Below are 26,254 nucleotides of genomic sequence, written 5' to 3' on the forward strand. Positions count from 1 at the left end.
ACAAATAATGCAGCCATTTTGGATAACAATGGAAGCTAACAAAGAACAAACAACAACAATATCGCCCGAAAGGAAAACAACGTCGAGAATCAGGAAAAACAAAAAATACGCTGGAAAAGGTGGAATCGGAATTCGATTTAAGCGTTCAGTGACTTTGCCCTCCTCCGCCGAACAGCTTTGTGACATTTATCAAAGTCCCAAAATGCCAGCGGACACAGCAACAGCAACAAAGCCAAGAAAATAAAAAGAAAATACAAAAATGTCACATTCGAATTGAATTTAAATGAGTTTTGTGCTCGACGAAGGCCAAGACCCAAAAGTACGGGGTGTTGAGGGACCGACCCGATCCGATCCGATTCGGGGCAGAACCAGAACCACAATTCGATAAAACTGCCAGAAATTATGCCGCCATGCCAAAGGCAAACCGAAAGCTCCAGGGCCATTAGTCTGCTCTGAGGTCTTTCCCTCCATTTGGTTTTTGTATATTTCTGTAGCTCTTGGTCGACGTCACTCCAATGGCCGCACCGTGGGCCCAGTAATTGGGAATTTCAAATTGGATTACCTTTCTGCACTTTGGGTTTTTAAGCCACTGATAAATTACCAGTAATTTGGTATTGATAAGTAATTTGTCTATGCCTTTTCGTTCATAAATCAGTCCATTCTCTATGTCAGTTTATAACGATTTATTGCTTCAACAATTAAATTTGAAATGATATTTCGGATTTTATTTTTTGAATTAATCACCTTATTACAACAATATATGGTATCATAATGTATGCATAATGAATTGTTTAATATTTTCAATAACTTTATGAAGTATTGCAATCGTTCAAAGCTCCCATTTTATTTACCAATAACCTTTTCTCAATAAAATGTTAATACTTATTTTACTAATTTCGCAAACAAAATTTAACTAAAAATTTTACGTGGCTTTGGCTTCTAAAGCCCATAGTGCACTGGCGCTTTGCCTACGTAACACTTGATGATGGCCTGCATCATTAGCATTTACACTTGGCTCGCCTATCGATCGACGCGATCTCGGCGACTTGACATGGCCCGGCCCGAGCGATGATCATTTTAATTTAGTCCAATCAGAGCCAATAGAATTAATTACGGGGCTAAGACACGGATGGCAACGACGCAATTATCTGTGCGTTCTGCCCCATAAACAGCACGGCACATAGATATAAGCCCTTGTACTCACACGCATCCGCAACGAGCCAAAATCTGGCATCTAGGTCACGGGAGGGGGGCGTTGGCAGTGACACATCGCCGGCACATTACGCCGGAGATATAAATAAACACGCATTCTTTAGGAGGCTGGCCCGCCCTTTTTTCGGGTCCCGAAGAGGATGGGCATCTCATTCGGACTGCTCGCCTGCCAAATTGTTTGTGTATCTTCGTGCGGATGTGACTCTGCTCGTGAAGCCCATACACAAATGGCCCCATTCAACTCCCTTATAATGGGGTCCTCTGCCAGTTCCAAAGTTTCCCTTCAGTCCAACGGGTCAGAGGAGGAATATAATTTCGAAAGGGGACAGCAGACTCCGCTGGGATTAAACATCTACGGACAAAAGACATACTTGTTCATACATATTTTCGTATCCATCAGATACGAGTATCTGTGGGGCACACACCCACCCACATTCATGTGTGGCATATCTGAAAATATATATTTATATTTTTGGCATTCTGCGCTGGGGGAAAAAACGTCTTATGGCAAATGTATAAATACATTCAATGTATGACATCAAAGCATGCTAATGAATACGGCTGTCGTGGTCGTAATTTAGGGGACCACGAGACTGACTTTGTCAGCGAAAAAGCAGTTCTCATCTAATCCAACAAGTTGTTTATCTAAAAACATTAAAGCAATATTACGCTGGAAATTCGGTTAATTACAATTGTAAATAAAATATATTTACTGCTTAAATTAAGACCTCAGACGTACTTGTTTATATTAATACCCTTTAAAAACTCTATGGTATGAATGGGCTATCAATGTTTTCTTTATAAACAATATTCCAAAAATACATTGTGGACGTTAACGACCACGATCCATAAATATTGATGTGCAAATGAATATTTTCACTTTCAATGCTACCTGTTCGACGATGAATAATGGTCATAATTGCTCCATCTGCCATTCCCCGCTCCAAAATCGGGGGACACTCCTTCATCGACGTCACTTGAGCCGCATTCCTTGGACCTCCCAAGAAGAGACGAACAGAAAAGTGCGGTGGCAGCACCTAAAATGAGTTAATAGCCGCATTTATTGCCAAACTGCTATAATAAAAAATTTGTTGGGCATTTAACGAATTTTACTGCCGCCAACAAAAGCCGGCAGTAGGCAGGGCCAATCGAGGGGAGGGTGGGGCACAAGTGGGCCAAATGCGAGTGGCCATAAAAATGTTTATGATGGATTATGCTCCGCTGCCGCAACCACGCTCATCACTCACTTAATGTTTTACGACACTTTCCATGTGGGACACGTTGGGGCAGGTCTTCGTCATCGTCATCGTCATCTACCCCTGCGGAGGCGAAAGGGAGGACCGACCTGGTCAATGTCAAGGTGAAAAGTGTGCCACATAAAGCGGCCATAAAGGTGCCGCAGATTGATTTAGACCGCCACGCAGATGAGCAGGAGTAAACCAGATCTGCAAACGCACCGTCACCGAGCATATTAAAATTTTACGGTCAGCGGTAGACGACTGCCAGACACCTAGACACACTTTGGCACACTCACACATGAGACAGTAAAAATAAAGCATTATTATGGCCCTATTAAACTCAAGTCGCTGCCGGAAGCTGTATCTGTATCTCAGACGAAAACTCAGACTCTGACTGGATCGTTTCCATATCCGAGGCGTGGGCCGTAGACACTGAGGCCTTGCCCAGGGTCTTTAGACTTGCTCTTGGAATATTCTTAATTTTTTCAGAGTCTTGTTCCCATAAAAGTGAGGCGCGCGAGTAACACGCGAGCCGGTTACACCTCCCTCCATAGCCCCTTCGTGGAAATAAAAAGCGCGTCTTGCGGCTGCGATTTTATGAATGAAAGTGTAGCCCCTTTGCTCCTCGCTTTATGTTGCTTTTTAAGCGCCGTTTTATTGGCCTAATGTCGCATTTTGTCAGGACAGACAAACACTTGCACTACACTTCTTACAACTTTTTAGACTCAAATGCTACGTTTATTGTGAGGCGGAAACCTTGAGTAATGCCGTCAAAATGCCGTTTATTTACGGGTGAGCTAACTTGAAAGTTCTTGACTTTATTAAATATATTAATAATGTCATTTTACTATACTACAAAGGAAAGAGCTTAACTTAACGTTGTATATGATTTGTTTAATAACAAGAAACCGGTCTTGGAGTAGTTCTTGAGTTTATGAATTATTTTATAGTAACACTATGTAGTGTCCGACCAATTGAGTATTCCACTTGCGCTCCCCAGCTGCGGACGCCATTTGACACCTGCAAATGCCCCAGTCCGTTGGCCACGTTATAAAATTCGACATCCATCGGCTTGAAAAGATACTTACGCTTACCAACCTGCGACCAATGACATGGCTGTCAGTCGTTAGCCGGCAGAATTCCCATCCATGTTTGGAAATATTTTGAACTCGCTGCGTGGCTCCCTGGAACTTCTGCCGCCGCTCATATCGCAACTAATCAAATGCCAAAACACGTTTTCAGCAACTGCTTATCGTGGGCATGGCCAGACAAAAAGGCAAGACAAAGACGAAGCTAATTAGCATATTGTCAACAACTGGTGGCGGGCGGTTTGGCTATCAGGGACATTTGTATAAATATGATTGATTTATGTGACAATTTTCGACAGCATAATGCGAACGTGTCACGCATATGGCTGGAATCAAGTTTTGATTTTGGGGTAAGAAGAAAGAAAAAACTTAATTTAGTCAGGCACTTGGGATTTGGTACATGTCAGAGCCAAAGAGATTTCACAAAAATTTGCATTCTCATTTTCCCACATTAAATATTGCATGCAAGTTTTAACTACAGTCTAATAAACTGGTAAGCAGAAAAAATCGAAATAAAAATCTAGAAAAACTCCGCAGCAGCTGCATACTGCGCATGTGCTCCCATTTTCAGGGGTAACAAAGCGCGAAATTAGTTGACAAAATCGACTTTAACGCAGAAGATACATTTACTACCCACACAAACGCAACTGCAGTCAAACGTCACAAAGATACAAAGTCGGAAAAAGAGGCCATGTTTTCAGCGGCAGCCATAAATGTTGCCATCTTTGTCGCGCGGCCATGTATTTTGTGCAAAGAGGAAGACTACATCAGCAAGCCTGTTGTCTTACTTACTCTCACGCACTAACACATAAAAATCCCAAGCGTTGTAAGTGTGCGTAATGCCTTTCAAACAGCGAGCGTCCTCTGGTGGGGTGACTGCAAAGCTTGAGCTGCGAAAGAAATTCAGTAGGGGGCGCCAGCAAAAAAGGTTTGGATATTGGCTAAATTTATTAAGCAAATAAATATAAAATTATTTAAATCACTTAATAGTTCAAAATAAATGCATGTCTAAGTTAAGATTAAAATATTTTTAATGAAATATAATTTATTTTTTTCCCAAAAAAAGCCCTTATTTGCAGTCCCAACTTTCTGTTTAATTTCGAAAAAGCTCGACGCCTGGGCTTTTTGTGCGTCGCTTATGTACTTTGAGCTTATTTATCTGAGCTTAAAAATCAATACAAGTATATAAAGTATATGGACCTTATAGCGGAGCGGATACATACAATATTTGCGCACACTTAATGAGCAAATTTATGCGTTTTGCAAAGGATTATGGCGCAGAAAATTTCATTAATTTCATTTAATATTCGCAATAAAACGGAAGACGGCCGGTCGACCATCCAATTTGCATTTGAACTGTCTTTGAGGAGGCAGCAAACTTTAAATCAATTTAAGTCTGCAGCTGGCTTTTACAGCATTCCAGGTGCCACGCCCTGATCCCGATATACGTACATGTGTACATATATAGAGTCATACTTGCCCCGTACTTGCCGGTTTCGTTTACCGCATTTTAATCGAGCCATCGAACGGCATATTAATTTAAATTTTCGGCATAAACTTGACGCTTTATGATGGTGGGCGGGGAGGGTCGCACTGACAGGTGCCTCTTAATGGCCCCGCCTTATCGCGAACCTGTTGGCGGAGCACTCCGCTAAAGGACGTTCTGCAGTCGCCATTCGTTATCTCCGGCGAATAATGCAGGTTCGATTCCGGCTGACTCAGATCGTAAATTGAATGCTTATACTTTATACCGAGGCTTGCTAAATTAGCCAATTATATTTCATAAGCGATTTCGAAATCATTTTTTCCTCGCCCCGTTTCAGGCAATCAGCTCTGAATAATGGTTATTTGATTATTATAATTTGTATTTTAAACACAAATATGGCGACACTTTTTTCGGCTAATGACAATGTTCATTCATTTGCGTAAGGTGCGTCATGTTTTTTTTTAATATACATTAAATCACCATATACACCTTTTTAAATACTAATTATTATTAATTGTTATCGTTCATAAAAATTCTTTGACAAGACAATTTACATAATTCAAGTGCGAACTTATATAATTTAAATTAACTGAGCGGTAGAATGGGATTAATTTAAATTAAAATGCTAATTGTACTCATTCTTGGGACTCGTGCATTTCAAGTTTAGCTGTATAAATAATTAAAGAAATATTTTACATTTTTAAATGGAATTGTGTTATTTCTGAAATTGTATACCAAAGATAGTCAATTTTAATTTTTCTAAAATGTGATATATTTTATATATTTAATTAATCTATTTCTGTTTAAAAGTACACATAAAAATCATAAAGATATCACCCTAAATAGTGATTTCCTAGAATAATCAAAAATTTAAAATCGTCTGCAAATGAATAAGTTACACATTTATTTCAAAGTTTTATGATTATAGTTGCCATCACATAACTCTTGGGGACAATCAAAGTTTAATCCGCTTTACTCAGTAAGCCACAGAACTTAAACTTCTTCCCTTTCCGAGCGGAATTCAAAACGTTGTCGCCGCACTTTTGGTCCATGTTATGAACTGATTTTGAATAAAACGCTCCTTAAAGTACAATAACCAGTCCCGGCAACAAAGCAACTTTCAAAATGTTTAGGGTTTTAAACTTTACGACTTTACTATGGCTTTTAGAATTCCCATCTTAGCTCCAGTCTAGTGTTTTATTTGTGTCAACATATCTTAGTAAGCATTTGGACACAGAAAACATCGTAAATGTTTTTCCCACAGATTAAAAGTCGATAAAACGTGGTTATTGTTCCGCTTCCTCGCATAAACTATTTGAATATACAAATTGCCCATATTTCGCACGTATCCAACATATGACGTTCGAATTGATATGACAATATTCGAATCTATCAAGATTGGTTTTGCCGTCGCCATTTTCAATGTGCGAGTCTCGAGGAGGAAGAGACCAAAGCCAGATAGGCTTCCAAGTAAATTGAATGCGTTCAGAATGTTAATTGTCTCGGGCCACTTTTGCATCTCGGGAACAAAAAACAGACACATTGTCTGTTGCGTGGGGCTTCAATTAAAACGTTTTAAAAATCTCTGGCATATTTTCATGGCCTGTCGAAGGAACGCATTAAAATGGGCGACGCAGTGCGATGCGATGGGGTCCGCACTTGACTCTTGTTATAAGTACATCAGACAGTCGGATCGGTCCGATGTGGGACTTCTCTATCTGCGATATATCTTTTTCCCTGGACACCCATTGCTGGGATACGGATACGTCCACCATTGAAATTCAACACGCAAGCTTGCTGCATTCATCGGTTTCTGTGCTCGGGAACAACTCCTTCTTCTCGTTGATATTCCCAACATCGGAATAGGCATAAATATGCCACTCGTATAGCACCATTTTTCATTTCGTTTCGTTTTGAAACAGTTTTATGTCCGCTCTCCCCGCCCCGAAGGAAAATCACTTCAGAATGAACGATGTCTCTGATCTAATTGCATGGGGGACGGCAGGCTAAAGTCAACTTGAAACTCAAGTGGTCCGGTCCAAAACACAGAAACAGACACCAATAGTGAAATTCGGCGGAAAACTGGTTTTCAATATTTTCGAAACCATTTTCGATGACATCGTTGTTACTGGTGGTCAGGTCTCTAGCCGTTCATTTTCATATTTTCAGCTCGTATTTTAGTAACTAAAATCCAAGCTGACAATGACCTAACCCGACTCCCTTGTCTCTTATCTTCCCGAACAGCGTGTCTTGAAATATTTCAAAATAAATAAATTATTTACTTTGTCGGAGGCTTTGTTTGGTGTTTTTGTTATATTCTTCATTTGGAATCGGGTAAATATTTATGCTAGTCCTAAACCGAACTCAATCTGCGTCCACATTATCGCCATATCTTGTGGCACAATTTTAACGATCCCAAAATTAACACATGTTCCGCAAACGTTAACAGATTTCAGGCAATACCCCTTCTCCTCCCTCTGGGGAGCTCCATCGGGAAATTTATGCAGCGGTTCGGTACGCTTTCTGTCCCGCCTAAAATGCATTGAATTTTAATATTTTCTTGGCACTTTGAGCATTGGGAATGCACCGCATCCATTTTGGTTATCGCCCAGCCACTTTGGACAGTGCAGTAAATCAATCAGGTTCTTTACCACTTCTCCGAAGTCGAATCCCCAACCACCATATCGTCGATATCCGATCGGCTCATGCATGTTATTAAATGACTACCATGACAACTTGAAGGTATTTTAAGGGCTTAAATTCAAATTATATAATCCATTGTATGTTTGTCGCTATAGTAAAATTGGCTTAAGAGGTAATAGTAATGGCACCTATATAACTGTCATGTAATAATTTTGTTTAAAATATTATCAAACGTATTAATTCCAAAATTTCCGTTTTAATAAATTTCATTTTAAGACAAACCACCCTTTTTATGCTTACCCGTCAAAAGGGGCATCAATTGCTTTTGTTTCATTTTATTAAAACGGCTTTTACAGAACATGCCATTTATGAAACGAAAGGTAAATGTTTACCATCTTGTAAGCCATTTCATAAAGTCGGAAACCCTGGACACGCCCTTTAGAAAGGGGAGAGAACTTTCAATTGAAGTCTTCCCAAAGTAAATGGCATCTTGTGATTAAGTGGAATGAAAGTAAAACGCATTTCATAAATAGGTAAACAAAATGGGCGGCTCTGGCCGGATCCTTTTGTTGCGGTTTGTCTAATAAAGGACCGATTTCCATGGGAACAACGGCAACTGTTGCCATCACAAGGATTTAACGAAACATTTACATGCCGGGGCTAAGACCAAATCCACCCCAGAAGCGACCACATCCTTCCGCCTTCTTTTCGCCGTTTTGCGAGGCACCAGGTGAATGGGGTGGCCATTTTCAATATGGCAGCTCTCAAGGAAAGGGGCGGTGAAATGCTCCCAACTTTCACTTTTTGCGCAGAACGAACTCTGATTTTGATTTACGGCCTACTCTTTTTACGATCCTGTGCCGGGAAATCGCAACAATTGTCATCTAGCTGCAACCCTTTGTCTGCCAACCTGACGAGACGTACGTAGACGGGGTTCCATTGAAGGGACCAAAGGGTCGGGAAGACAATGCGTCTCAGCTGCCTGTTTGGCAGCATTTTGAAATCCATTTATGCCGCATATCATAAAAAATAATACAGAAATATGCGCCTCCGTTCCGTGCAAAAATTTGTGTGTCTGTTTTGGTTAAAACAAAAATTTTACGCCTCGCAATTTGAGGAATTTCGGGAAAGGGTCTCGCAACTCGTTCGCGGCTGGGCACCTGATGCAGGTAACTTGGAAACTTTCTCCCTCTATCTATTCCACCAGGTAGCCATCAAGTGAGATTGGAAAGTGTCCTGCGACTTGGTCCTAACTCGATTGCCAATTTGGTCGCCGCACGCGTAATTAAAAGTGCGTCGCTTAATGGACTTCCAATTTGGCGCAAACGAAGCCACCCACGACCAATTACCGCCCTGCAATTACATTAACTTGGCCCAGGACCCCATCCCGCTTGCATCATTAGGGTCTTCGACTCGATTTAGTGGCCCAATCAACGGCGGACACAGCCATATCCATCTGCATGCATATATGCATTCGTTCAGTCGGCAGGAGGAAATTGATCAATTGGGTAAAATTAAGAAGCCACTTTGGTGCGGCCCCCTCCCACACACTTTTCGGTGGGGTTTCGTGTCAACGTGCCGTTGAATTCATCAATAAATAAGCCAAGCTCTGTCAAAGGGACACGGCTCCAGTTCGGATGAGCTGAGTGCTCCACGACATAAGTTGGCTGATTAAATGCGACTTTGCCACATGGGGAAATTGCCACCGAGGGAGCCTCAAATTAGGATAATAGGGGTTATCGTGAATGGAGGAAAACTTTCATAACTATAATGAGAAATCGCTAGGTAAATGGTTACGTCCCAGATATATCTTTACATTTGAAACCAAATCTGCTGGTAATTGCTTATGAAATGTAGCAGCATTGCATCGAAGAAAGGATTAATAACAGGAGTTTTCATATTATATGAAAGAGAGTGCATATTATAGATTTAAGATCAGGATTCAAAGTTTTAGTTTACTAATTGTTTCCCTTTAGTTTAAATTGGTCAAGAACAGAAATATTTTCAAACGCGCAATACTAATAATCTTAAAGTCCAATAAACTTAACAGCTTATGTCGGTTGCTCATCTGCCAAACTATTATAATCAGCAAAGTAAAACTGTCACATTTTCCTATGAAATTCAACGATTAAAGCTGATTACCATCGCTGATTTCTTGACGAGGCATCCATGCGGCAACTTTAGATGGCTAGATCCCCCTGTTACTTCTCTACATCTCCTGCTCCTCGAAATAGTTTTGACGTTTTGCTATCGTTCGCCATCATTGCTGTTCCACCATCATCGTAAATTACACGAAAAGTATCTATCTTTAGTTGGCAATGCTGCAATTTTATTAAAATTCCAAAAACCACCCGCCCTTTTGGTTGGCTGCCTGTGAAAGCCACAGCCCCAGTTGGCCATGCATATATGTATGTAGTTCCACTTAGACTCCGTCGTCCGGACCCAAGTCAGGCTCCAAGCTTGGAGAAGGACGAAGGGAGGACTTCATCGTCCTGGCATAGCTATCGCCATATTGCAGAAATTGTGTGGAGCAAATAGTTTCCCCTGCTGTCGTTGCTTTTATATAAACATGAGGCAAGATTAGATACAAATTACAAGCCAGCTTCCCAAGGTGGGCAGCAGCCCCATACCCGTTTGTCAATTTGCTCACCTTTCTGCTCCTTCTTCCGTCGTATCCATAAGTTACCAACGCAAAGTACCTCGGGTCCGACAGCTGCAATAAGAGGAAAAAGTTTCGGGAGGCAGCAAATGGCATTTCTGGGCCGCACCCACTCCACTCCTACTTGCCATCGTCCCTCCTCCCAGTTAGTGTATTTTTATTATTTATTTATTTCATATATTTTTCAACGGCCGCGATTATAAAATGTACAAAAAAACGTGGAGGAAAAAATGTGGAAAATGTTCGTGCCCTAAGGGAGGCATTGGTTTCCATCGGCTAGGTGCTGTGCAATTTTTTCTCCGACATATCACACTTTTTGTTACAGAAAAAAACTATTAACTTAAGTTTCTATAAAAAACTGTTTTTCTGGTGGAAGTAATTTTTTAACTGAATATATACATCTTTTGAGCTGAAGGTTATTATTACTTTATTGACTTTAATAAATATGAAAGAATGATTTATTAAAAATAAGTTCCATGTATTTTTAAAGCCGTCTCAATTTACGTATTGAATGTATTTTAAAATTATACTATTAAATGAGATGTCTAGATCTAGAAATTTTCATATTTCATCCTACATTATAGGTTAAACTATGACTTTCTAAAACAATGTATTAGGGGGTCCTGACAGCGAATAGAGCCGCATAAGTAATTTGTGCTTGCCAAATTCAAACTTTACTTATTTTCGCAAAAAAAAATAAGCAAAAAGTTTGTCCTTCGTTTTGTGTTCGTGATTTCGAGATGGGGAAAGCGGGCTAGGAAAATAAAAGCAAAGTCAGCCGGAAAGTTTTTGGGGTCCTCTGAGTGGTTGGGCGGATGTCGTTGCGGTTGTGTGTTTGCTCAGTGATCAGGGATACGGGGTCCGGAGTTGAGCCTCATTCGGTGGCACGTTTGCAAAATGGCCCGATGCGTGTCTGGAATACATTTTCTGGCTTGCCAAAAAGATGGCAGAGTACAAGACCGAGTCACAAGTTTGGTAAAAAGCCCCGTCCCTGCCTTTCCCGGCCACTCCCCCAGTGCATTTGCACACATTGTTGGTTGTAATTCAACGTAAATTTATGTGAAATTGTTTGCCAAGCAGGGAAAACGGAAAGTCGCATTTTGTGTTTTCTAAAATTTAATGTAGTTCGCCTGGTAAATGGGGATGAAGGTGGAATACTGTGGGTTCCTGCGCTTACGCCACAGAATTTTAAATTGGCAAACACACACGCACCCACATTCCCATGGGTTGCGTCGGTTTCCTAGGGCATTCATTAGCTGATCAGAGAGCATGGCTGAGGAACCCAAGTCCGCAAACCTGAAACAGTTCCCCCCGCCCCAAAAGAAAACCAAACCGTCGAATTGCTTAATGTTAATTTCGGCTTTTGTTTGGTTTTCTGTTCGATTAAGTTAATGGCGCCAGGCCGCGCGTCGTGTGTCGTTTCATTTTTGGCAAATGGAATTCGGTTAAACGGCTCGATCTTAACGCAAATAGTAAATGCTTTTGGGTTTTACACCTGGTTGTATAAAATGTCTTTTAATTTGAATACTTTCACAAATGTGTTCAGTATGGTTTTTACAAAAATTGTACGATAAGTATGTTGCGCTTAAACCAGAAATATGTTAATTAATATATTTATGCTTTGTTCCCAAAAACCATAAACTCTTCGGATATTTGGCCAGTAGCCGTTGTTTACTCTTCATTAATTGAATCATAATTAAGAAAATGGGAATGCAGTGGGACCCCAATCATGGGTTTACCGTGATCAGAGGAAACGGCTAAAGGGCAAATATTAAAACAGGAACAGCTACAAAAACTGTCAGCTTAAGCATCATAAAAAGTCGATTGTATTGACAAACATTTTTCGCATTAAACACACAAAGTTAATGCTGCAGAAGTTGCCGGGCGACTGGAACTCGGGATGCCAGGTATTGGCCCCGTTGCACTGAGAAAAATTCTACATTCTAAAGTGAATTTGGCTTCAAACAATTCATACATATCATTGCATGAGATAAGTTATAAAGCACTTAATTTTTAAAGAAATATCATGAAGAGTTCCCAATAATTTGTTTCAATGTGGAGAAAAATGGCGACTGGGAAAAAGAGTGGGGAAAATGGAAGATCAGGACCGGAGAAAGCAGGGAAACAAGCCCGGAGCGCCTTAATGGAAGACTCCGATGCTCGTAAAAGTCAGCGGGCTAGGGTCTTCCGGAGGAGCGGAGTGGAGAGGAGCTTCTTTTCTCGAGTGCACCGCTGGGCACTTAACCAAACCAACAGGAATTTGTTTGTTTTCTTGGCCCCGCCCCAAGCCCCTTCAGCACGAGCATGTGCATCTGGCACACTTACCGCGCAATTAATGGCGCAATTAAATGTTTACTTTAGGCGCTTTCGAACCGCATAAATGGCAGCCGTTTCCCCGTCGCCGAGGGAGATCGAAATTGGGGAGATGAAGGGTTTCGGATCCGGAGGGAGCGGGCCTTATCAATAGTGGCTTCCTAGAACAGGTGAGAACAGAAGTCAGACTGTTTTCTCGCTCGCACGCTTGATCCGCAGAATTTGATAGCTAATATTTCCTTTGTTTGGCTGGGTATTAAATTCGCTCGTTTCGTTGACACTTTCAAGCCTGATTTTGCATAGAAATCGCATAGTTAACATTGAAAGTCGTCTGCTAATGAGATTGCGTTAGGTAATCTTAAAACTGTTCAAGAATATCAAAATTATGTACATAAATATCAATTTAGCTTGACACTTCTCTATTGAAATATTGGGTTCCTATCGCATTAGAAGAAAGCCACAAATTCAAATTCTTACCTTGTTTTGATGATGTTATAATTGGCCCGTACATAATATGGCTGCCACTTTTTTAGTTTGGAATATAAAAGTGCACCACATGATTGTAATATTATCGTATCTTAGCTATATTATTCTGCAAAATAAAGATTGTTTGGATTAGATTTTCCTGAGACCAATGTTTAAATAAAATTTGCGTATCTTGCGAATAACTTAAGCCTCGAAGATCCTTACATGGAGGATTTTCGTTCATTTGCTGGTTGAAATGGAAAAGATTCTCTCACGCGGGCCGTAAAACAATTTGTTGCAAAATTTAGCAAACAGCCAGAAAAGTGCTCCATAAAAATATTAATCCTTCTGCCGCGTGACCGGCCGAGTAAAATGCGAGTGGAAATGGGAAAACGAAGTCCTACACACATGTTCCTCCTTGAACGAGACTCTCGCTTTCGTTTTTAGGGTCCATAAAGCAGTTTTAACGGCCGCAGTGCCTTGAATTTGCTGTTGCCCTCACATTTCGGTATCTCAGTATCTGTGTAGGCAGCACCGCAAATAGAGTGAAAATCTAAAAAATCACAAATCGCCTGGGATGGTCGGGCTCTTTTCGCTTGGGATCGCTTCGTTTCGGTTCCGTTCTGCTACGTCAAAGAGTTGCAATTACAAAATGTTTAATTGCCGGCAGCGAATGTTCAAGGAAAATCGAAAGTGGCCTCGGCAAAACGCCGCGGGCGAGGAAAGAGTTGACTTAATGGCACTTAAAAGGCCATAAAATCCTGAATTATGATTTCGAGGTCGCAAAAATAAGCCCCTATATGCGCTACCCCCGATTTCCAGCATGACGTGAGTGTTTTGGCTATTCTTGGCCCGGACAACAAGCATACAATCTAGGGACTAATGACGCATCCTATCCGCCGGGAATGGTATGGAATGGAATCGCCTCCGCAGGAATTCGAAAATGACGCCTGTCACTGGGCTGATTATTTATGGCAATTTCGAATGTCTTATGGGCGACTGCATTAACATATTCTGAACGCTGTGGTCACTCGGCAATCGCAACCGCAATCGCAATCCCAGACCCAATCCCAAGCCCATTTTCCACGGTTTCTGTATTATTTTTCTCCTTCGCGTTGTCTGTCATGTCAAGTGCACGTTTAGCTTGTTTGTTTATATACATACTATATATGACTCTCAGTTGTTTCCCTTGTTGTTTTTTAAATGAAATATCACGACTGACATGTAGACAGAACAAAGAATGCATAAATTACCCCGTCCCCGGCGGGGCTGCCTAAAAATCTCCGCATTCGAGTTATTGAAATTGATGCCAGTCCCTCGGGTTCATTGTGCCTTATCGGCCAAAGTCTCGTTGGAAATAAGTGCATTAATTGACAATTTTCAATTCGAATAATTTTAAAGCCACGCGAAGATTTTAATGACATCTCCTCCGTCTTTATTTGCAGTTCTTCGATGGACTTGTAGATGGATACTCTGGGCACTCGTAAGTAATACCAATTGATATTGATACAAAAACCCGCTAAGTAATCGCTTTATTACCCATCTGTGTGTGCAGCCTCTTTATTGATTTTCATTAAGATTTCCCGGCGTCATAAAGATGCGAACCTATTCGAAATGTCCGCATGATATTATCAACATAATAATGCTTACACTTTGCAATGGCTTGGTTCCAGGGCACACCATTAAAATGGAACCTAAGAAAGGGTTTTATTTTCCATCTAATTTCGATTTATGAAAGGAAATGATTTAGCTAGGCGGACCTAAATCTAATAACTTATCTCGCATACTGCTTTAATTTAATAACCACCAATAATGTTATAATCACCGTGATCTTATATACTTATAAGGCAATTTAATGAATGTAGTTTATTTATTCACACCTTATCTAATGTAACGGTTACCAGACATGGAATTTTGAGTTTTGTTATGAAGGCGTTATAAATACAAATGTATATATTTTATGCCCACTTGCTTGGAAAGCTAATGGAGCCTCAATCATTTTAAGGACAGGTGTATGGGACGGCTGGTATTTTGTGAAACACTCCGTCAATATCTTACTCACTTTTCGCTGTCGACTCATGGGTCGTAAATCAAGTTTCGACAGCTTTAGACTCGCCCATAAATTCCACTAGCGATATTCATAGATAATGTGGTCCCAGCGCCAGAAAAGAACCCAGCCCGATTCCAATTCCGATTGCCATTTGCTAGTCGAACTCGAATCAAGATTTTATGGTCGCAATCGTAAATCGACCATTTTATAGTTAATCGATGGCCATTTATGCCCAATAAGCCTCTCGTTGCATATTAATTTAGGAAAAATATATACAATAGGTAGTCTCAATTTCAGGCGACATGAAATTGATTTATGTGTCTTTAAAGACGTGTTGGAACCACAGCTCCCCAGTTGCGAAGATCGTAAAATTAATAAGGGATTAACATGCCATGATTGTGCCCGAAAAAGTCATGAGCCGAGAAATTGCACCAGAGGTTAAAGTTAAAGCCATTTCATTTTGCCGGCGGAACCGGCTGCAGATACAGATACAAATGTACAAAGATGAACGGAGCAGACGCACTGGAGATACCGATACCGAAAACCCACCCCGAAAATTGAGAGCAATGACAGCATGTCCAAAATCAAAATCAAATATGGCCGAATTAAATGTTCTCGCTCTCTGCTTTGCCTGCTCCTTCGCAGCGGCCATTGTTGAAATATTTCAATACGATATTGTTTGTATAGGAGAGTGCAGGAGGGGTGTGGAGGGAGAAACAGTAGAAACTGAGACGGAGAAGCAGAGAGAGAAGAGAAAAAGAGAGCTGGGCATGCTCATAAATTCATTTACTTGTTGTTGTCGAGCGAGTTTCGTTTTTGGTTTCGTTATCTCCTTCGTTTCGTCCCCTCTTCGCCGTCTAACCTCATACCCTCCTTCTCATCATTCTAGCGTATCTCCGAGATACTTTGTATTCTCGATTTGAGCACAAGTTTCCAGCTGAGGTTCGACGGCTTCAACACCGGCATCTTAGAGATACAGTATGACAAAAAAAAGAGGGAAAAATATTTTTCCAGTCAGCAGATGTTTTGAATATTAAATACCTTTTTGAGCATACCTTTAAAAATCTAATAAAAACTAAACTACTCTTTGCATTTGTAAAAGTAAGAAAAGTAGGCCCAAAATATATATATAAAATCGGCATATTTAATCTACGCCCAACTGCCTTAAAAAACATATCGTATTATGGTAACAGTGCCAATTCGCTCAATTCGCCAATATTTCGCAGCCCCTTTCTTATAAGAAACCATTCTTCAACCCCGAATTTGCTTTCCATGAAATAGATTATGCGCATTGAAAGTTTCTAGTACAGAAATAGTGCACGAGAGGGCGCTGTGTTGTTTTCCCATATGCCCGCCAGGGGCTCTGTAAAAGATAAGATTAAAAACTGTTGTTTTATTTGGTTTATTTAATAAAGATTTTGATTTTTGTTGAACATTTTTTAAATGCCTTTTTATAATAGTTATAGGCGTATAATTTGTTGTTATCATAATGCAAGACTTTCTTTTGATATCCGTCAAAATACTCTTATCATACGCTATCATATAAATATATGATATATATAAATATATTTATACGCTTATATATTTATAAATGTATAAATATATATTTTAAAAGATTAAGTTGTCACAACGCAAGCCAATTTTATTGCTTCCTTAAATAATTTACGGCTTGTTGAAAAATGCATGAAGAGACCAGCTAAAATATTTAATGAGTATATTAAATGCGGTTTCATGACACAGAGATTTATGGCCGTTACAAAAAATTGTGTGAACCTGATTGTTAATTTTGACTTAAGTCAAATGAAAGGCTTTCTGTGTTTGATACTTCAAAAACTATATGTGTATATGCTTAATACAAGTTTTTAATTGGGCCTTCTTATCTATAACCTTTAATATTTGTCTTAGACAAATACTTTAATTCATAATATAATAACATGGCTGCATAATAATTGCCGCTCGTTGAAGTTTGAATCAGCTGTTCATCCATCTGGCCCCACGTTCAAAAGCAACAGGTTGCGTGCCAAAAAACTTTCCCAGACACCCAGTAAAATTCGAAAGTGTTTTTTAACTTTATATTGGGCATTTATTGAAGTATTTATATTTAAATTATGTATTTCTTAGTAGAGATTTTTAAAAAAGTGTAAAACTATATAACAAAGTGCTACGTGTATTAAGATGTATTAAAAAGTGTTTCACATCCCACGTTGCTCGTGCTATCTCGTGTTACGTATACTGAAGGTATACCGGATAGGATACACTCAGGATACATTCAGTATACGTTTACGAGGTCGCACAGAATCGCCATTATCCAAAAGTGCTGAAAATTATGCCGTGTCGCGGATCTAGATGCAGATAAAGATGAAACCAAATACAGATGTGAAGATTTATATTTTAATTTGTAGATCGAAATCGGACACGCGGCGTTGTTGACCCGACGATTGCACGGCCGCAACTGAAAGGAGCAGACAGGAAAAGCAGAAAAGCAAGCCGGCGTGTCCTCGTAATTGTCGTTTCCTTCGCCCGTTCGCTCGTGTCTCGCTCGCACTCGTGTGCGACCGATTTTACAAGCGTTTTCCTCACTTCCGGTCGTCCTGTGTCTTGTGTTCGGTGGTTGCTGCTGTCCGGCTGATTTTTCAACAGGGATGGGGTTCGAAAATCGAAAATGATTGCGATAACCACAGACGTTTAGCCAGCACTTGTCACATAAGACGTGTCCTTTTATTCCGCCATATATGGATGTCCTTGGTCCTGGAAAATATAATGGAAAGAAGAGCGAAAAGAAAACAGTAAGTTCAAGAAGTTACGACAACGCACAAAGTTTCCAGATACCTCTGGCATTAATACTCCCAGCCCCAGCTCAACTATTTCGCCAATCGCAATAATCACCCTTTGTTACCATCCATTACCCACCTGCCCCATCCGCCAGGAGCTCCTACTTGCGCCCTCGAGCACGTCCTTTCGTTTAATCCCTAACAAGAAAGGGGCGGTCGGCAATCCAACCCAACTCACACAAAGTCTGGGAAATACGGCGAAAGACTGGGAGTGAGGTTGAGAGGTTCGCAGCCAACCAGGCAACTCTCTGGCAATCTAATGCCCAAGATAAAATTCAAAATTTATAATATTGCACAGTTTGCCCGATATAAAACGTAAACTTATGGCTTTCGTGGAGTACGTGCCATATTTTTCTATGTGTATGTGCCCAAGTCTCAGCCACTATATATTTGCCTATGTCAGTGCCCGCCTGTGTGTGAGAGTCCTGGCTCCTGTTTCTGTGCTACTTCCTTTTTTCTGCCCAACCCTTGCCAGCAAAGAGTCATGAGATCGTTATGCCTGTGAGATTTCATTTGTGTGCCGTGGCAACCCCCGAAAACAGTGGTTCAATAACAAACTTTCCATAGAAAATTCAATAGAAAAATAGATTTCAATAAATTACATAAAAAATAGTTTTTAAATACTCATAAGTAACAACTCATGTTGTTAAACTGTTTAAATCCTAGCTGAAGCTAAAATGTTACAGTTGAGTTCTTAACGTAAATAACTATTAACCTAAGTAAGAATACATAAATTTGATCCAACTGATGTTTTCCTTTTGGTATTTATATTATTATTAAGAATTCTTATATATTATTGAATAAAATCGTGTACCGTTTTTATGTAAAATTTGTACTACCTAATCCAACTGTGCCTAGGCCCGTGTCTTTATGTGTCTGCATGCCCTGACCGCCAGTTTTCGGATGTTCTTGTCGGGCGTTGGGGGAGGGTGATGTTAGGGCAGTGTTCGATGTGGGGAGGGCGTACACACAGAACGGCCGTTACAACCATAAATATCATTTTTTTATTGGCACAACCCTAAATGGCGGCATTTGGCGAAGCAAATTCCAATGCAAAACGCCGACTCCCAGCGGACGGACAGTGGGATGTGCTAAACAGACGGCCGCCCGCCCGCATAACGAGCGTCGAGGGCGGACTTGGTGGCAGGTTATTTTGGGGATAGTCAAGATACTCGGGACCTGGACTCCCCTAAGAATGTGCGACAATTTGGCGAGCCAACGAGCCGAGGGATGCTCGACCATTGCCAGAAATCCTAGTTCGCAAAATCGCCCGATATCAAGGTACGTGACTTTATGGCAAATCGTTGCCATCCCGGCCAAAGGTGCCAAAATGCTGGAATTGGAGCTGCAGATGAGTCCTCTGCGGCAAGTGGTGTTAAATGCACGCTCCACTGGGCGGGACCAAAAACCCAAACCAAAAACACCAAGGAAAACAGGACAGACAAAAGAGTCGCGGGAGAACGGAAACAATTGCTTGGAATTACAAACGCCATTGCGCCATTGTTGCCAGCAGACGCATTCCGCATCCCAGCCCCTCTTGCGGTTATACCTGCCATGGACCACAAGAAGGAGCAGTCGTCACCATCAACGCTTTCAGTTGATTGTTTCCACGCTCCACAGCTCATCCTCATCCTGAGGCAGTCCACACCCACGCATGGAAGCCGTGCACATTTCTAAACTTTTCTGGGAGCATTCACCACCTCTGGGACGCAGTTTCCAAATGAGTTTTCATTTCTTTTCCACCTTTTTTATTTTGTCTCCTCAATTATTCTGCTCTGTTCTATTTCATTCTTTTCCCTCCGTGAAGTATATTTCTTTATCGCCCATTGGGGATTATGTCCCAGGAATTGAAGTTTAATTTAGTTTTCAAATTTGCTTCACCTCGAATTGACTTTGCGGCGAGACCAAGAACGTTTTAAATTCTGGTCTCGGCTTCAAAAAGAAAATATATTGACAATTATTAAAAAAAGATGTGCTTTGTCTGTAATTTAAGGCAAAGGAAATGTATTTCATATGATTTAAATCAAACTAGTTTTTAAATTTGTATAGTGGACTTTTTAAATATGGTTTGTATATTAACAATAAGATGTAAGAACGATTGAATATAAGTCAGAATAAAGACCTAAAATAGATCCGGCACATTTTACTTCGGTGTTCTATTTATTCTAAATCCCACATTTCTATCCTGATAGTCATAAAATTATTTAACAAATGTCATTCCCTTTTTCCTAGAGCCTGCTTCAAAACTATGGAAATTCTAATTTAAATTTCTGAATGCTCACGTTCAATGTCTGGCAAATGTGCTCGGTGCGGTTTCTATAAAATTCTCGAGCCACAGCCGGTGGACAGAGATGTTTGAAATCGGGCGGAGGGTCTTGGGTTTTGGTGGAACCGGGCAATATTGCCGTCAATGACTTGCAAACAAAATTAGAAAAGAAAACCCGAGCGGTGGGTAGCATATGCTGCTGAGTGCGCTCCGGCATCAAAATGACTACACAAACTTTTCAAATTAGATTTCACACCCAAACTAAACACGAGGCGATGGCGATGGCGACAGCCACGCCAGCGGAAAAGTCGAGGGTGTTGGAGGAGCGAAATGCCAGAGACAGAGACTGGAAACCAGACTTGGACCCAGTTGAGTTGAGGTTGAAGATGGCCACGACACTTGCGCACAGAGTCCGCCACTGTATTTTAGTTTATTTTGTTTTATTAAAACGACTAATGGCCGGCCAAGTGGGTGGCTGGGCTGGATATGAAATCACAAAGCGACGCCCAGAAATGGACACAATTAGTGTGCAATTTATGCTCCATGGAGCAGCAGCTGCCATAACGATTGCCTCTTGTCTGAGCTGCAATTTGAATGGCCAAATTAGAGGACCCCGCAGACCGACCGTCTGTCTGCCGGCAATTTATGCATTCAAAGTCGAAGCGGCGACGACCAAGGTTCAAGTCGAGCTCGACAATTTGATAATATTCGCAAGGCCAGACCGACCGGGGGCATTAATTTAATGTTCGGGGCGTTAGCCACACATGTAAATTCCTCTTCGCATCTTTGGCATTTCTGCAGCCTCATTAGGCCGCGGGGCAATGGTCAAAATGTACAAAATAATCGAATAACAACCCCCGACATTCAGACAATGTCAATGGCTGTACATATTATAAGACAGACAGATTTTATTTTCATATATTATCGGAAAGGAAAATTGGTGTTTCATAGTCTGTTAAACGTATGCATTTTATGCCTTAAATTTAGGAATCAACACATTTTTTTAATTAAAATCGACAAAAAAAAAAAGGAAGAGGTACAATCGCTTATCATATTGGTACTCCCAGAAAGGTAATCAATTATAGTTCGCTTAAGCAAGTAAAGACTGTTTCCCTCTGCATATGTTGCATGTGCTATCTTTGATGCTTCACGCCTGCATCTGTTCGCATAGAACGAAATCCCGAATATCGCAATCAAAACTCGGATAAATGGGGATAAAAACAGCGGGCTGTTTGCCATTTGGCAGCCATTGTCTCAGGGGGTGGGTCTTCATGCGTGTGTGTGTGAGTCTGAGACTCAAAACCCAAAAACCGCCCCTGGCGAATGCGTTCGTGTAGGTGAGAGTGCTTAATTATGCGTTTGGCAGTCGTAAAACTAAACTTTATGGCTGTCGTCTGCTCTGCCATTGCTGGTGCAGTTTGTAACTGATCTGAGTTCAGGGAACGACCTCTGAATTCGAATTTCAAACCTTTTGGCCCGAGAGGCTGATGCCCAAAGTCGGGGCCCTTCCTGATTGATTTATACGCATGTGAAAAATGCAGCTCCGTAACTGGCGCACCGCTCGTAAAATCTGTCTGTCCAGGCAGGCTGATTTGATTTAGTGCCGCTAATAAGTAGCCAGGTGGCAGTTTGACCGATTTCTGGTCGAATACTGGATGCGCAGACATATTGCGCATACGCCCCATACGCCATTGAACCAGGGAGGGGAAAATGGCTGAGTGCGAGGTTCTCGAAATTCTTGGAACTTGAGGCCAAGTCAATGGTAATAAATACTTTCAGCTAGTCGTTATGCCTAATAAATTTGTTTTTAACCAATCATCACAGATCCACAAGAGAAAAGTATAAATAAGTGGTCTACTAACATTATATAGGAAACCTGCTCCAGACATTCACCCATTTGATTAATAAATATGCAAATTCTTAGCTAAATGTTTAATTTTAAAGTAAGCCTGGTTAATTTGAAATTCATTACTATAATTGCAAAGAAAACATTTAAGACTTACCTGCTTTCCAATTGACTCAGTCTTAGTCATTGTCCACTCCTCAGCGTCAAGAAACCTGCTAAGTGATAACGAAAAATAGGCCAAATCATGCGGAAAGCAATATTAATCCAATAAAAATCGATTACCCCAGTGAGTGGCGATAGGAAAAGTGCCATAAATAACCTGCCCCACTGAATGCACACTGAATCTGAATGCTGGAAGCCGGCAGCAGCGAAGCGGGTGGAATGTGCAAATGAAAATCATTATTATCGCCGACGATGATGAGCATCATAATGGTCTGTCTCATCAGACTTTTGTCGTAGCACAGCGTTTATTGCTGTCGGCTTTCCGGGCCCTCAGGTCCCGGTTCCTCAAAGCCTCCAAAACCCAAAATACCCCAATTTGCCCCCCGTAAGGGCAGTTTGTAGCTGTCTGTCTGGCAGTCAGCCATTCGGAGCAATTGTTTCATTCATAGACCCGCCAAAATAGACGAGAGGCGTTTATCATCATCCGAGACATATTTCGTCTCTTTCTCTGCTGTTTGTGCCCTCTCTTTCTGCCGCTGCGTAGGCTTTTCTATGGGATAGGTGTGTGTGTGAGCAAAACAAACCATAAATGTGCGTGGAAGTCGAAAGACGAAAAAGAAACGAGAGAATCCAAGTTTTTGTCGTAGCGGCGAGACCCCCCTTTAACCAACAACCCCCACCCTTAGCCCCTTCCCCCTTCATGACCATAAGTCAATGTCAATGGCACGCACACAAATACACTGTACATATTTGCTTTCTGGGACAGTCGAAAAAGTTTTCGTCGTGTTGAATTTCTGGGCCGATTTTCCACGTTTAATGGGACCGTGACATGCCATGTTTGCCAGAAAATTTGTTATTTGGTGTTTATGGCGGCGTTTAAACGTTAGGGTTTCATTACTTTTATCTGCAAAAAGAGATGGGAAAGATGGGGAATACTTGAAACTGGTTATCAAGTGCAGGCTGCCATCCACACACACGCACACAGATACTCACCCACAGAAACGAACTGCAGCGATAAAAGATACAAAATGCAAACCAGTTCCGCGATGAGATTTAATGGGGAAACAAACAAACAAACAAAATCACAACTTATATTGTAAATAAAATTTAAATAAGTAATTAAATAAACACTGGGCACACTGAGCTATCACTCTTTCTCTACAGATTCACTTAGATAGTTGCAGTTTTATTTTTAGCTGATGGCTTTTTTGCGGTTGTTTGCTTTCCAACGTTTTGCGTTCATTTGAAGCCGTTGCCCGACGATTTCTTGCACGCCGCTCGGTCTCTCAAACGCCGGCAGCGACGTCGACATTGACGCCGGCGGCGCTGCCGCCGTATCTGTGCGTATCTCACAGATATCGTAGCCCCAGTACAGTAGAGTATCTGTGTGAGGAGTATCTGTGAGGGGTTTCTGCTCGAAAGTATTGGTGTACCGTTCATGCGCAACTCACACGCACGTGCTTCGAAATTTCCCTGGGGCGCACACACACACACGCCCAGTCGAAATCTAACCTCTTTGGTACTTTTTGGCCAAGCCAGTTACGCTTACTGAATCGAAATCGGGAAATTTCGAAATATAGCCATCGAAATATCCCCACCACGTGCTTGGGCCTTTGTTTTGCTTTTGTGCTTTTCCGGCTGCAAAAAAGCTCTCCAGTCCCAGCTGCCTTAGCTTTTTGTTGTTGCTGTCTGGTTGGGGAGGTTGTAAGTATATAACCCCGCCCACTTCCCCAAGCGGGTATCCAATCCATTTATGAGCCTCTTTCGCTGTTGTTGCAATTAACGACCATTTGAATTATATTTGCGCTCGTAAACTTTACAAGAACTCCTCGCCGGTCTGCCCCGGAAAATAAGAAGAAAAGCCAGCAGCGTGGCGGCCTTTTCTCATTTCTCCCCATTCATTTCGAACGTAGACAGCTGAAATTTTTACGACTTTTCTGCACAATGCGCAAATACAACGACAGTGGACCAATCGACCCCATTCCCCCGTCCCAGCCATGCCCCTTCACCTTTGCATTCCACTCTGACTTGGATCAAAACTGGCCCTGGGGATTTTATTGTGGGTTTTCCCATTTCATAAATCGTTTGTTGATAACACACTTCGGCACTTGACTTGTATTAAAAATTCTTGTTCAAAAGAATTTGGAAAACCAGCCCAACACTGAGTTTAACTCGAATGAGATTAAATCTAAGATTCTTAAAAAATTATATAAATACTGACTTTTTTTTTGTTATTTTATTTTCCTTTGCCCTAAGCCGCCAATTTAATAGTATCGTGGTCATTTATATTAAATAAGCATGTGTACCATATTCAAAAACACTTCATGAATATTCCTCATGAAATACTGTCAAAAGTATCCTTAAAGATTTAGTAAACTCTTTAATAAGTATATAATAATAACGTTGCGCCCAAGTTATGTTAAAAATTATTTGTTTGGCATTCTGGGCAGTTGCAATTTAGAACTCTCAGATAATTGTTGCCTTGGTATGGGTGCCTGCTGTTCACCTCTCAGTAAATAATTAACAACCCTTAGCTGTGCGCAGCCCTTGCACCCTTACCTCGCTATCTGAATGTATCTGTGTGTGTGCATCGATGCGCTTACCCCTAATTGCAATGCCATAAAAAGTGCAATTCCAGCGAAGGACAACCACCGAAGCAGAAACGAGAGAGAGGTGAGCGCAGCAGAGGAAGGCTCTTGGCATTTTGCCATTACATTGCAACCATGATTACGATTAGAACTGGCATTGTCTTGCCACCAGACGGCAGGATGAAGGACTCAGTACCGGGACGCAGCACCCAGAACTATCAGCAGCAGCAACAGAGAGCGATATGCCAGGGGGTTGGGGAGAGATCAAATTATGCGAAACTGCATTTTCACTTTTCGCATCGCCAAACCCGGCCATTTGCACCATAAGGCCAACTGGTGGAGATGGCCGAGCTGCAGCTGCTCCGGGTTCCTCTTGGTCGTAAGTATCCTGGCTGGCAGCAAGCATCATTTTCTGCATGCAAATTCCCTCGTCTTGATATATCGAAAATCTCAAGAAGTGCAGCCAATCAACTGGAAATTGCCAAGCTTCAAGTTAAGAGCCTTGCACGCTCCCCAAGCATTCGATTTGATAACAGATTTAAAAGCGACAAGACCAGACACAGCTGCAACCGCAACAAATATTAAAGTTAAGACGGCTTAAATAATAGCAATGCTTTAAGAAGAATCAGGAACCACAGACAGCTGGCAGTCGCAGTATATATCAGCTCCCAGAAAGTTATTAGCAATTATCAAGAACGGAAGAAATACCAATCTGAAGAAGAATATCAACCATAGTATGATCAAAACAAAAAATATTATACTTTACCATACAATAGCAATACCGATATAAGCATTTATACAGAAGCAACAAAGCCAGGAGAACTTCACAAAGCAGCCATTAGAGGAAACAATAATAAGCAAGACAAAAAGGCCATATCGGCAGAGTAGCAGCAAACTTATCAACTAAAGGCAATGCAGTAGCAAAAGCAACATCGCTTAAAGTCTAAACTGCAGTCAGATAAGTAAAACCATTGAAACTTGGGCTAAGCCAGCAACAAAAGACGCTGCATCAACAATAGGCCATTTCTAAAAAGCAGCAACATGAGACACGTCTGCAACAACAACAGGTACAACAGCAACATCTTTCGATGTTTAAATTGCAGCAGAGATAAGCAGGAACTTAAGTTAAACCAACCACAAATACACTGCAGCAACAATGGACAATTTATAAACAGCAGCAGCTGCAGCAACGTCAGTTACAACAGCCACTACAGCAGCAACAACATCGTGTTACAACAGCAGCAGCTTTCCAAGCAACATCCAAAGACGACAGCAACATCAGCAATCGCGACGGCAAACGCGGGCGTTAAGCGGTGCGAGCGGACCGTCGCCGCCCGACTGTCGGCGGTTTCTCGGAGCTAATGCTTTTGGGGCGCGTGGGCGTGGCACTTGGGAAGCAGCATAGTG

General features: G+C 41.3%; 1 protein-coding gene and 1 long non-coding RNA gene across 5 annotated transcripts in view; one reads left to right on the top strand and one right to left on the bottom strand.

Annotated features, from left to right (window-relative positions):
• LOC116801490 overlaps positions 1-26,254 on the top strand; it is a 67,340-nt gene that overhangs the window by 25,799 nt on the left and 15,287 nt on the right. For all 4 annotated transcript variants that reach the window (XM_032721449.1, XM_032721450.1, XM_032721452.1 and 1 more), the window contains exon 4: positions 14,550-14,587. In XM_032721449.1, the coding sequence (XP_032577340.1) occupies positions 14,550-14,587 (38 nt within the window). The remainder of the gene's footprint in view (positions 1-14,549; positions 14,588-26,254) is intronic.
• LOC116801491 lies at positions 9,971-13,224 on the bottom strand. Its single transcript, XR_004362055.1, has 3 exons — positions 13,117-13,224; positions 10,318-10,465; positions 9,971-10,223 (listed from the first exon to the last, which is right to left on the bottom strand). It is a non-coding gene; the product is annotated as an uncharacterized LOC116801491 (long non-coding RNA).

Source organism: Drosophila sechellia, chromosome 3R (genome assembly GCF_004382195.2).
Source record: "Drosophila sechellia strain sech25 chromosome 3R, ASM438219v1, whole genome shotgun sequence".
Classification (NCBI taxonomy): Eukaryota; Metazoa; Arthropoda; class Insecta; order Diptera; family Drosophilidae; genus Drosophila; species Drosophila sechellia.